Source organism: Cebus imitator, unplaced genomic scaffold, assembly GCF_001604975.1.
Source record: "Cebus imitator isolate Cc_AM_T3 unplaced genomic scaffold, Cebus_imitator-1.0 Scaffold131, whole genome shotgun sequence".
Taxonomy (NCBI): Eukaryota; Metazoa; Chordata; class Mammalia; order Primates; family Cebidae; genus Cebus; species Cebus imitator.
In genome coordinates, this window is record NW_016107446.1 from 4,805,452 (window position 1) to 4,819,417 (window position 13,966).

Here is a 13,966-nt window from a genome sequence, read left to right on the forward strand (position 1 = left end):
TCACTGAGAATTCTCCAAAATTGAAGAGGGGCTCATGTCCTCACACAGAAAACACAGAGAGTGCTGAGTAGGAAAAATAACCAAAACTCCAAGCTTAAAGATGCTGAACTTAAACTTCAAGCATCAAAGGACAAGGAAAATACTATAAAAGCTGTCAGAGGGTAAATTTAGTTAACATAGAAATGAATAAAAGTATAAGAAAGAGCCAGTGTAGACACTATTTCAAAAATACTAGGTGTAAAGAAAAATGGGAAAAGGAAGTATTAGCTAAAAGGGGACAAGTTATAAAGGAAGGAAGATTATTTATTAAATGGGAGAGACAACTGGTTAATAAATTATGGAGGAAAACTAATAAAGGGATTAAATATAGGAGAGAAGGGATGAGCCAGAGAAGGTATCTAGGATGAGGGTGAAGGTGTTGACTTGGTGGGACCCAGAGTCCTTGTGACCAGAAGGGAGGGGTGTGGGGAAGTGGAGAGGGAGGTTGGCCTGGGGTTGTGGGTGTTCCATTTCATTCCTGAAGTGGGAAGAGATACCCCTGAAAATAAGGAAAGGACAAAGTTGATGATGCAGTAGGTCATTTATTCATTCCCGCATTGTTTATAAAGTACCTACAGGTACTAGGGACATAGAGTGAACTGAGTGAGGACTCACAGTTCTTGGGGGCTGCAGCAGGGCTGAAATACACCAAAGATTTAAAGAGGAGAAGAAAGAGGAAAGCAGGGACCAGACCATGGGGTGGTGCTTTCCCAAGCATCCTTATTCTGTCAGCTTGACTTCAAAGGTGTGGGCTGCTTTGGCATCACTAACGAGTAGTCCTAGTGAGCTTGGGATTGGGGCACCCGGGGTGGGTGAAACCAAGGGTAGATCCCACCAGAGACGAGCACACTCTTCACCAGCCATTGTCATGACCTGAACTGTGCCTTGCTTTCTCATGCTGCAGTTTTTCTTCTCCAGTGGTTCCATTTGGTGAAATCAGGAGTGACGTGACTGAGATTCCCTTTTCTCAGAGACTCACTCTTTTATTCAAGAAATGTGCAGAGCACCTTCTACATGCCAGGCACCATTGTGGGGGTTATCATGAATTAAGCAGCCATGTCCCCACTTCATGGAGCTCCATTGCAGTGGGGACAGGCAATGAACAATTGGCCTCCAGTGAACATGTAAATTACACGACTGTGATGAGCTAATGTCTTGGGGGCAAAGGAAAACGAACTGGAGCAGGAGCAGAAGCAAGGGGGCCTAAGGCTGCAGGGGCAGGCAGCACCATGAAGGCAGCAGGCAGGTCTCTAGGAGGTGGTATCTGAGCCTTCCAGTCATGCAACGGTCCTGCCTTGCAGCTCTGAGGGAGGCGAGGGCTGTGGGCAGGGGCACTGGCACTGTGCCTCTGAGGTGGCCAGAGCCAGTCCTGTACTGATGGAGGCAGACGGAGTGGCCAGGAGGGCAGCGTGGCTGAGGGGAGAGTATTAGGAGGTGAGGTCTGAGCTTTCTGGAACACACTCTCTTCTTCGGCACCTGGATGAGGCACAGGAAGGTGGCCAGGAGGTAGAGGCCAGGCGCTCACAGCCCAAGGGCACAGACCCTGGTATAGTCCCCGAGGCTGAGGGCCATGCACTTCCCTGGTGGGCCTTCATCTGCTTCCAGGGACTCTGGGCCGAGGGAAGGGGAGTCAGACAGCTGAGGGGAGAGATGAATAAATCGCGAAGAGCAGCCTCTGAGTCAGGGTTTCCAGGGTGATTAAATGACCCAAGGCCCCTGGATCTGGGTGATTGCCTGACCTGCTCTCCTTTTAAACGTGGAGCTGTGTTGGTGAGGATCAAATGTTTCAAGTTTCCAACCCAGCCGAAGACCTGAAAAGAACGAAAGAAAAACACGTAAATCAGCCTTTCTGTATTTCACCTCATAGTAACAGCAGGCCTCCTGAGTCCCAAAGAATCCAGGATCACATAATTAGATCTTGCCAGCGCTTCACACACGGCTGTGTCAGAGGAAGGCCCGACTCCCAGATGGAGAGCTTTGTATGTCTCACAGCGTTACTTCCCGTGGCCTCCAAATGCTGTTAGGATTAACGAGTACATAGTTGAGGGCTGAGAAGATTGTTTTTATTGCGTGTATTTTCTTTCATGCTCTGAAGCCATGAATGCCACAAAGTCTGCTGGTAGAAAATGATTACAGTGTGACATAATTTTTCTCTGCCTTAAGAATGCACAGCAGCTGGATGTGAGCTGCTTGGTGCTGCCTGGTCCACTTGGTATAAAGCGGTGTCCTGGGTCTCCACTTGGGCCGGAATAGCCCAGGACACAAATCACCATTCCCCTGGGGATGTTCATTCTCTCCCAGCGTTTGTTTCATCATATGTATTAAGGAGATGATGCCTTGAAATTACTAACAAGCATAGTAGCCAGATTACTTTTAATGTGGTCCTGTGTTTAGAGGGAACTGTATCTTTTCAGATGGGAGATTTTTACAAATGTTACAACTTTCAGTCTCTAACATCTTTAAGAAGTTTTTGCAGGCAGCAAGGTGGCGAATCCACAGTTGTAAGGCTCCAGTTTTATAAACCTGGAAGCCTGGTGCTTCGACCTGCAGGCACAGCAGCAAATGCAGGCAGATGGCAGCAGAGTGGTGGGCAGCTTCTCCTCCAGTCTGCTGCTGGGAGAAATGTCTGCTGCTTTCTTCCTGCAGTTGTCCCCAGCCAAGGCAGCTCTCACATGCTCAGCCCTCACTCAGCAGGGTTGTATACCTGGTATGGAAACCAAGGACCAGCCAGGCCAGTTCAGGGGTCAAGAATAAGTAGAGTCAAGCTTGATCAGCTTGCATGCAGTGGTGCTTAATAATTCAGGGGACATCTTGAGGCTTCACTGAGATGCTTTCACAGGCTTTACTTTTATGAGCATTTTAAACAATATTTCAAAACCATATTTTCAAACATTTTGTGAGTGCTTCAGCTTATCACAGCAGAGAAAATTACAGCAGGAGTCCCCAACCCCCAGGCCACAGATCAATTCCACACTGTGCCCTGTTAGGAACTGGGCCACACAGCAGGTCGTGAGTGGTGAGTGAGCAAGGAAAACTTCATCTGTATTTACAGCTGCTCCTTAATGCTTGTGTTACTGCCTGAGCTCCACCACCTGTCAGATTAGCACGACATTAGATCCTCATAGGAGCACAAACCCTTCTGTACATTTGAGGGATCTAAGTTGCATGCTCCTTATGAGAATCTAATGCCTGATGATCTGACACTGTCTCCCATCACCTCTAGACGGGACTGTCTAGTTGCAGGAAAACAAGCTCGGGGCTCCCACTGATTCTATATTATGGTGAGTTGTATACTTATTCACTGTATATTACAATGCAGTAATAATAGAAATAAAGTACACAATAAATGTAATACACTTGAATCATCCCAAAACCATGCCCCTGCCCCAGTCTGTGGAAAAACTCTTCCTTGAAGCCGATCCTTGGCATCAGAATGGTTGAGACCACTGCTTGGTGTAGGGCCCCCGATCCCCTGTGCTTTGGAAGTTAAGAATTCATTTTCAGGGTTTCTTGGCCTGTTTCTCCGTCTGTGAAGCGGCCAGGTCTAGAGAAACTTCAGAGAGAGGCTGTGAGTGCTGGAGGAAGGAGCCTGAGACGAGTGTGCACTGCAGCGGCCTGGCAGACCTGGCAGGTTACAAACTAACCTTTCAACCCGCTCTCTCTCCAACCCCGCCTCCAGCTGCCCACTCTGCAGCCCAGGCTCAGGACCGGCCAACCGCCACCGTGTCACCCCTGCGCACTCAGAACTCTCCATCCCGCCTGCCTGCCACCAGCCTCAGGCCCCACTCAGTGGTGTCCCCGCAACACAGCCACCAGTCCCCAGTGCAGATGTGTCCACGGCCGGCCATCCCCCTCATGTCAGCAGCATCAGCCATCACACCTCCCAACGTCAGCGCCGCCAACCTCAACGGGGAGGCTGGAGGGGGGCCCATCGGTGGTCTGTCCACATCTAGCCCCACCAACATGGGATGCAAACTAGACGAGAAGAAAAGTGAAAAGGTAAGAAGCCCTCCCGGGACGAGCCCAGGGCTCAAGGCCAGCTGCTTGCTGTAACTCTTTGGCACTAGATGGCAGTGGCATTTTGTGCAACTGAAGCTTGAATGTTGGCACCAAGTACCTGCCCCTAGATGAACCAGGCACGTGACAGAGGGAGCTGAACCACCAGAGCAGCTGGTTGGAGAAAAATCAGGCAGGCCTCAGGTGCTGGCTGGGCCAGTGCAAGTCCAGCTACAGTTCTCATGCAAATCAGAAAAGGTGTCCCCTCCTGAAAATGCCTTAGTTCCATCTGTTGTAAAATCATTGTAATATTTGTTAGACTGAGATATTTATTGTCACGTGCTGGGATAGTGTAATAATAAATATACAAATCTACATGTGCAGTGTGAACAGCACCTACTCCCTTCAATATGTCATCCTTGTGCAGTCCACAACCTGTTAAACCATATGGGACAGGCCTATTTCCTGAGGAGCAATGAGAAAGAACAGGAGAATGCTGACCTGAGAGCTGGTATGCATAGCATTTTTAGCTATTATTTTAGTCATTAAGGGCTGATTTCATAAAGGGCAATCTCAGTCGAACAAACTTGCTCCAGTTGCCACCCAGCTAGATATTAGATTAACCAGGATGGGAAGCCAGACTTCTAAATCAGTGCTGTCCAGCAGAAACATAATGCAAGCCACAAATCTAATTTTAAATTTTCTAGTAGCTACATTTTTAAAAGGTAAAACTGATTTTAAAATAAATTTAAAAGGTGAAATTCATTTTGATAGCCTATTCTATTAAGCCCAATATCCGGCATATTATTGTTTCAACATGTAATCTGTATTTTAAAATAGTTGATGAGATATTTTACTATTTTTTATTACATGAAGTTTTTGGAAGCCCATATGAAATCCAGTAAGCAATTCTCCAGGGCTCAGGGCCCACGTACTGCCTGAGGCTGTATCCCTAGGGCGTTGGACTGGGTCCTGGGCTAGGAGCCACTCTGAATTGGCTTTGCTGCCTGAACAGGTTAGGGATTATTCTCTCTTGGCCTGACTGATTCTGTGAATCTTTTGACATCTTTCCATATGAAATCAGTCTTTGGATCGGGACTTCTTAGCCAGGCCTTAGATGGACACGCTGGACACTAGATGGTGTGTTTTAGGTAGGGACAGCCTCTCCCTCTTTCTCGAGGACATTGTCAAACCCAGCGCTGACTCGGCAGGCTCTCTGCCCATCACCCTGGAGGCAGGTCCTGCTCCTCCATCCTCAACAAGAGCTGGGAATGCTGCAGACATGAGCCATGCCAGATTCTGCAGGGCCTCAGCACTTCCTGTGTGATTCAGTCCAGAGTGATGGTTGTCCCCATGCTGACTGGTGTGGCAGAGGTGCTCTCAGCCTGCAAAGCTCAGATCTGCTCCAGCCTAACAGGGCACCTGGCATGAAGGGCAGTTGGTGCTCTGTATTTTGCGTCTATCTGTTTGAAGATCAGTTCAGTCTTGAATCTGTTGCTTTCCACCAGCACTGGTTAGGAGATGTGGCTAGGTCTCATCAGGAGGGCGAGGTGGGATTCACGGTCTTACCCTCTCACTTAAACATCCTTCCTTCTTCCGAGCTGCTCAGGAAAAACCAGTGGGCACACTTGGAAAGAAGGGACCATAATAGTTCCTTAAGCATTTCTAGTTATTTGCCCAAGAATTCTCTATATCTAGTTTGTGAAGCAGATGCGACTGGCTTCGATACGACCATTGCTGAGTGGGTTTCTGTGACACTGAGTCCTGTAGGAATCTACATGGAGGACAATGCTGTTCCCCATCATCAGCCACCTAAGTGTGGAACTAATGAACACCAGCTGGATCTGCTCCCACCCTGCTTGTTAGACATTTTGCAAATATTTTGCTTTCACTTAAGGTTTATGCCCTCTAACAGTTGTGCTATATCAGCAAAGAACACTTGAGTCCAGAGGACATCCCACCATCTGTCTTGATAAAAGGCATCATGCAGGGACACCCCGCCTCAGTGGAAAGCTGCGCATACAGTGGCTCAGCCTCCTCCTCCCCTGACAGCTCCCGAGTCTCCATGGGCAGTGGAAGTGCACAGGCCACGCTTGGGGCTGGGCACATGCTATAGACACACAGGGAGCAGTCCACTCTGTGCTCCAGGTAGGAGGGGAAGTGGTCTTTGTGAAGCCGTGTGAGCTTGTGTCCAGAGGTCCAGCAAACCCCAGCAGTGAAGCACGTCACCCTCCCACACATTTTGTGTGCTTTTCATTCCCACCTCTCATAACCAACAAGACAGCACTGGTCTACAAAACCACCTGTGAACATTTTTCCCGTCTGTGTTCCCATTGAATTTCTCCTAATTTGCATCAAGACCCAAAGCATTTACAGCTGCCATTTGTAACAAAAGAGCAGAGATGATGGTCATTTCAGTCCGATGCTCAGAAGCAAGTGAGCCTGTGTGACTCACACCAGGCAGGCTGGGCTGGGCTAGGGGGCCGGGGTGAGCACACTCCTTGGAGGCCACTTCCTATGCCCCACCCCACCATGACTACCCTGAACAAGCTTCCCAACTTTGGGCAACTCGGTCATAGATGTGCACATGTCTAATTATGGCAAATGTTTTTTTTTTTTTAAGCATTTGGCAGTATTCTCAAGTCTGTTTCTGTTATATTTTCTTTGGGAAAAGACAATGAGCTCCTGGCTCCCACGTCCACCGAGACACACACCTAAGTGCAGTGCAGTTTCCTAGCGCTAATTTTCACCCAGGCCCTTCCTTCCATGTACCAGAGAGAAGTCGGGGTTGATGCAGCTCCTGGGTGCTATAGAGTAGGAAGTAATTTTTTCCTAGGAACATGGGAGTTTTATGAGCCATATCCATGGGTGTGGAGAAGGAAGAGGCCCCAAAACCAGCTCTATGTTGTATGGTGTCAGTGGCTATGGTCACGTTCTCAAGAAACTGGTCCCCTAGAGAGTGGTCCCTGTGAGGCTGGTATCTGGGAGGCTGGTACCTAGGAGGCTGGTCCTGGGAGGCTGGTCCCAGGAGGCTGGTCCCAGGAGGCTGGTCCCCTGCAGGCTGGTGCTCTGCTACTATATCCAGGAGGATTACGCCTTTGAGCTCTGCTCCCTACATGGCCCAGTGAGGTGTGAAGGCCTCCAGGAATAATGGAAGTGCAGACAGAGTGGCAGTTCTTTCCACAGACCGAGTCCTGAGCCAGGGCTCCTCTCTGGGCCCAGGCATCTGCCAGCCTATGCAGGAACCTCTCCAGCCTACTCACCCAGGTCTCTTCCTGCCCGCCTGCCTGATCATATTGCTCCCTGCAGGGCCTGCCCTGTGGCCAGGTCCCCAGCACCCACAAATTACACAGTAGAACTCAAATCTGCTTTTAAAAGGTGGTCTGCAGGATTTAAGTTATTCTTTTGCACTTAAAAATGAATTTTGTGCTTTCAACAATCATGGAACACTTTCTATTATGTCTATCCATGACAGATTTCTCATTTTGAAAATGTATGAGCACATCAGCACCAGGTGATATGAACCTTCAGGGTACCTAAGTCCAGGGGAGAGTTATCCGGAAGAGAAGGGTGTCAATGCCTGCCAATGGGCTGTGTGCAGTCGGCATCCCTGACTACCTGGCTGACTGTCACTTAACTCGCTTACTTGTGTCCAAAACCGTGACTCATCTGTGTATTGCAAGGAGTGTGAGGATGTACCTGGCAGAGCGCAGCCACATGGTTCATAGTGATAGAAGGGTTAACCCTGGCCTGGAGGGGCCAGAGTGTAGTACAGGTAAATAAGCGATTCATGGTAGGAGAGAGTAGGTGACAGACCTGCATGTGGGAACAGAGGGTCACCAAGAAAGGGGCCTGGTCAGCCTAGGTCAGGGGAGGCTTCTGGGGCACAGGTGGGAGATCCTCGGCTGAGGGCCAGCCTGAGCAGAGGCCAGAGGACGTGGCCCAAAGGTGAGGGCCAGGGATGAGAGAGGTAGCAGGTGGCCCTGGGAGGGTCTTGTTGCCAGCTGCTCAGCACTGAGAAATCTACTGGGCACTGGGCAGGAGGGTGTCATGGAAGTCCTGAGCATGGGACATGAGTGGTGCTCCTTGCTTCCTCCGGGTTCTGAGCCCCTCGCTGTCCCTGGGCAGTTGACCAAGTTCACACTGTGAGAGTGCTCCTGCCGCTGCCTGACTTCCCTGGATCCCTCTCCTGGGTGCTGAGGTTCCCCAAGGCTCTACGGCAGCATTCTTCAAATGGTCAGTCCAGTGGATTGGGACCCGCATTTTTATTTAGATTGGATGGGATAAACAGAATGAAACAGAGTAGGTGAGAACTTCATGCTGAGCACACAGTAGTGACGGTATACTGGGGGAGTTTCTGTGTTGTTGTGTGGGGGGTCCTGACATAAAACTTAATTCCAAAACATCTCAAAGCCTTGGGTTGACAGCCCCTGCTCAAAGAAGGCACCTGGTGATGTTTGTAGACTAAAGAGAATTGGAAAAACTGCTACCAGTAAGTTTTCACTCCCACGACTTATGGGAAATTCTTTATAGGTCAGAAAAAAAAAGTTAACTTTCTCTTTATGTGTCTGATAGTTTTAGTTTCAGTGAGTAATAGAATATTGAAACTTGAAAGGGCCTTGAAAGATGTTTTATATTAAAGCTCTCCATTTTCCATGATGTTCCTGAGGCTCAGAGACCTTGAGAGGCTTGCGTGGGGCCACACAGCATCAGCAGTGGAGCTGGCACAGGAATGCTGGCCTCCTGCCTCCTGTGTCAGGTCCAAGTGCTGACTGTGGTGACCTCCCCAGTCCCTGGGAGGCCATGGCCTGTCCAAGAGTCCCACCATGAGATGTCCAGGGGAGCGGCTGCCAGGAGACCATAAGGTTGGCCTTGGGCGGAGAATGGGCCCTAGGTGTCTGCCTTCTGGATCCACATTGGACTCAACCACAGCTGGAACCCGTGTGACAGTAAATCACTTACAAAGTCCATGTGGATGGCATGACCTACATAATCAAGACTCTGCAAACCCAATTTGGTCTGCAAGGAACAGAGGACCTGACAGAGTAACCCATAATGACAACAGTAAGGCCTGGCCTTCAGCATGGAGGCTGTGGGACACATGTATGCACCCACCCATTACATATATGTATATCTCATACATATGGCACGTACACTTATGATATTATATAGGATTATGATTATATTTTTAATGAAAAACCAGGAACATCCAATCTGAAGAAATCTTGAGGATAAAGCTCTTTTGAGTAGCCAGGCAGCTCTCGCTAAAGTGGAGAATTGCTGGCTTATAAATGTGTTTCCTGTCAAGTGGAGGCTCCCTGCCATAGGCAGACCTGTACTCATCTATCCCACTTCTGCTGACAGGCAGCCTGGGAAGCCAGCCTCTGCCAGCCCTCATCCCAGCTTCTCCAGGGTTACCAGCGCCGTTCACTTCCAAAGTGACAGCTACATTGCTGGCACAGGCTGGCCACGTGCTCCCACCAGCCAGGGTCGGGAGGGGCCTGCTGCCACCTGCAGACACTGGCATCAGAGGTAGAAGGAACTGGATGTGACCTCACCCAGAACTGAACTCACCCACGTGGGAACCACCATGCAGGCCTTAGAGGAGACCTGCCACCCAGCCTGCTCACGGAGTCCCTCAACCCATGCTCTTTCTTCAGGTGCAGCCACAGCCTGAAGCACCCCTGGGCTCCCAGGCCCATGAGGGGTCTTGGGAACTTCAAGCCTGCCCTACAGCAAAGTCACTGAAGAGTGTGACTGTCCACCATGGGCCATGGAAACCACCTCCACCCTGGCCACTCGTGCCTGGCAGCTCTGCTGGCCAGGCATTGGCTGGGCAGAAGGGCTTGCAGAGTCAGCCCCATGTGGCTGAGAGTACCAGCTACTCATGGCCTCTTCCTGATCCCCCACTGTCAGGCTGCCTTCCGAGGGATAAGGGGAGCCAGTGGGGCTGAAAACGAACCCATCCTGAAAGCATGAATCCCAGCTGCCAAACGACAACATTCTGAAGTTTTCCAGGCAGCCTCTTTTGGAAGGTGTATGTGGCTGGAACATCACTTCCCTGATGACAGGGGTGGCAACCTGTTTCTCTAAGTTAGGAATGTCCCATCAGAGCACAGGCCCTGTGTAGGGCAGGGAAGTGGCCCAGCCTGGTCTGAGCAAAGGTCAGTGGTGGCCTAGAGGCTTCTCTTGTTATCTGCACCCTCCCAGGACAGCAAGTGAAGCTGGCTGCCCCCAGTTCTCCTGTGGAAACTCCGTGGCCTCTACATTGGGATGAAACTTCTGGATGTCAGCATGGTTGTGAGCGCCGGTAACCTTTCAGGGTACAGTGTGGACATGAAGTCTAGAGAGGCAAGGTGACCTGCCACAGGCCACACAAGTACAACACTGGGAATGCGATCAGGCTCCGTGATACCCACAAGTGCTCACTCCCTGTTCTCTGCTACTACTGGTCAGCTTCTCCTCTGCGGAGAAGAACTGAACCTTCAGGAAGTGGCAGGGACAAGGGAAGGAGCAGGAGCCACAGTCATCTCAACAGTGAGTAAGCTTGAATTTGGAGAAGGAATGCACAGTGGATTAATCAGCATGGAGGCTGGACCTGGAGTCGGCTGCCTAGTGTGAATCAGGTCTCCTGTTTACCAACTGTGTGACTTCAGGAAAGCTCCTCCACCTTCCTCAGTTTCTACATCTCTGAAATGAGGATGATAGCACCTACCACCCTGTGTTGTTGGGAGGAGTACATTTATTTAGTTTGATGAAAGCATACCATAGTACTTAGGACAAAAATATTAGAAATGATTATTAAGAATTTGACAGTTAATTGAAGTCTGGATCCCAGAAGAATTATATGATCCAGACAGATGTAAAACTTACATCCCTGAAGCTTTTGTGAAAGGTCAAATGGGGTGTTTAATTTTGTAATTAAAAAAAATTATATATAATATATGGATGTATATGCTTATCCATCACCAAATTGAGAGATGCAGGCTACTCAGAAGGGAGCCCTAATTGGATGGTGCAAGCTGTGTGTGAAATGGTATTTATTCATCTCCTCAACCCCTGGAGATTCCATTTCCTGATTCACTTATCCTATGTCCACCAACAAACACAAACACAAACAGATGTTTAAGATTTCAGTTTTATAACTTACCTATAGCCTGAACAATGAAGAGAACTCAAGAAAACTATTATTCAGAAGTAGGGTTTCAACCGCAAAGCATTAAAACCAAAATCCATTTTAAAAATAATAATACACTTTAGAAAAGGAAAAGGATTTGTGAGTCATGTGTAATAATTGTGGGGGTTCTGCCACCCTCCCCAAATGGCACTGACTAATAACACATAACTAATCAGGATTACTGTGGATCCTACACTCTAGAGCAACATGAGCCGGGCAAGCAAGCAGTGCCTGTGACAGTGTGGCTGGGGCGGGCGATGCACACACTGCATGGTCAGGAGCCTCTGGCGCAACTCGATTTCTCACGTCAAGTCTAGATTCTGTTCTGCAAAATTCTGCCGCTGTGACTGCCTTCTTTTTCAACGGATATATTCTCACGCTGCTTTCAAAGACATGGGATTTTTTTTCCAGTTGTCTATGCCCAGAAAAACTCAGTGATGGCATCAGTTCAAAAGAAAAGCAAGCACATACCCCATAAACTACATCAGAAGGTAATGCCCACACGTTGGACCCAGCTGTCTGTCCCTCCCAGAAGGCAACAAAGTCAGCATGGCGTGGCATCTCTGAACATTCCACAGCACTTGCCAGTGCTTTCCATTTTGGTCCCACAACTGAGGGCAATGCCAAGAGAGAACAGAGAGTGCTGGGTCAGTATTCTGTTTGTCGTGGTTTTATTTTTTTTTTTTTTTTCGGCACTCAGACCATGTGATGGGGGAGCCAGGGAGGGTACTCTGTCACCTCAAGGGATTAAGACAGCTTCATACCATCATCTCCCTCTAAGGGAAGCCACTCCTGGGACAGATTGGTTTTTATTTGCCTGATAAGTTATGTGCTTGCTTAGTAATTCCTTCCAGGCCACATCTTAATAAATTACAGTACACATTTGTATGTAGCATAAGAATGAAACTCATTACTCTTTTCAGAGGATTCACACTCTATCTAGATCTCAAATAGAACCAATAGGTCAACTTCATGAAGATGTTATTGCTATAGTATTTCTTTGTAAGACCAGTAGAAAGGCTAGATTTATGGTTTCATCACCTGCCTTCTAACTCTTATTTGTTCTCTCCTTTACTTTAAGGTCACCTTACAACTCCCCTAGACTTTAGTTTGTTTAGTGTTAAAATGGAAATAATGTCTTTTTCTACTCATGGAAATATTGTGAAAATTAATTATTGGTTTGTTTCAGTCAGGAGACTGCCGAGAAACAGAACCAGCAGGGGTGGGGGTGGAGGAAGAGAGAGAGATAATTATTTATTTTAAGGAATTATGTGATCATGGAGGCTAGCAAGTCTGAAATCTGTGGGGCACCCCAGTCAGGAGTTGATGTGCAGTCTTGAGGCAAAAAACCATTGTCCACAGGATGCCTCTGATTGCTCTTAAGGACTTCAGCTGATTGGGCAAGGCCCACCCACATTATCAAGGCATGAGCGTTCAGTAATCTCCTTTACTTAAAGTCAACTGGCAGTAGATGTTAACACATTTGCAAAATACCTTCATAACAACATCTAGATTAGTGTTTGCCCAAACAACTGGGTGCCTACCTAGCGACACTAACGTAAAACTCACCATCGCCACCCACCCTTTGTCAGCTTGACATCTCCCTAAACTGTAAGTTTCCACATGAAGACAAAAGCGAAGTCGTGCTGCTGCCTAACACGCTGCAACAAGCCTGAGTACACCAGCAGTGCTCACACCCTTCCCAGAAGACGATTCAGAGTCTCTGAGGGATGCTTCCTCTTCTCCTTTATATCCTGAATTTAAATACTATCATATAATAATCACATATATAAAAGTCAGTATAACTTAAAGATACTGCTTCGTTGAGATAAGAAAGAGAATAAAACAAAGATACTGCTTAATATACACATTCACACAGATATAGTCAAAACAGCATAGGAGGAAATACTTACAACAATTACAATCCTCATTTCTGTTAACTGTTCACATGGTCATGACTGGTATTTATAATTGCTTTGTCTACTATCCAATCTGTATTCCCCTTCCCTTCAGAAAGCACCTCAGGGGACATGGAATCTTGATGGGATGACCCAAACCTTCACTCCTGAAGGGTCTGGGCCATTTGTAGTCCTGTCTGGTTTGGGTGGTTGTAGTTTCTCATTGACCTCAATCACAGGGCATTATGATTGAGAGCATGCTACAAGATACCCTTAGGGATCTCCTGTATTCCAGACATGCTCTTGCCCACATCCACTATGGAGTGCAGTCCAGTTTCCTGCGGTGCTCAGGATCCATCACCCCAGCCAGCACAGTAGTTCCTGTCTTTGCCTTTGACTCGGAGGCACAAGGATCCCAAAGTGGCTGGGTGGCAGTCTTAACTTCCAGCTCAATGGAATCATTGTTGTATTTCCTTATAGCAGCATTCCTCCCCCTGGAACTAAGACCCCTAAATTAGTAGAGCATAATGTTGTGAGAACAAGAAGCAAACATTTTGCTAGTGGGTCACTAGGGGTCATATTGAGTAGTGCCACTCCCATTTCTGCCCCCTGATTCGTGGGTCCATGAGTCCTGGCTATAGGAGAAATAGCACCATATATTGGATGCTGATTCAGAGCATACCCAGCCCTCTGGAGGGTATTGCCGCAGCCCTGCAAGGGACTGTCACCCAGATGGTGCTGTTACTGAGTCTTCAAAAGTTCATTTGATCATTCTATCAAGCCAGCTGCCAGCACAATGGGGAACATGGTAGAGCCAGTGAGTTCCGTGAGCACAAGTTCATTGCTGCACTTTGTT

General features: G+C 48.2%; 1 protein-coding gene across 1 annotated transcript in view; it reads left to right on the forward strand.

Annotated features, from left to right (window-relative positions):
- The window catches only part of SH3RF3 (SH3 domain containing ring finger 3), a 361,067-nt gene that overhangs the window by 303,906 nt on the left and 43,195 nt on the right, over positions 1-13,966 (forward strand). The window contains exon 8 of the mRNA XM_017541145.2: positions 3,719-4,038. Coding sequence (XP_017396634.1) covers positions 3,719-4,038 — 320 coding nt within the window. The remainder of the gene's footprint in view (positions 1-3,718; positions 4,039-13,966) is intronic.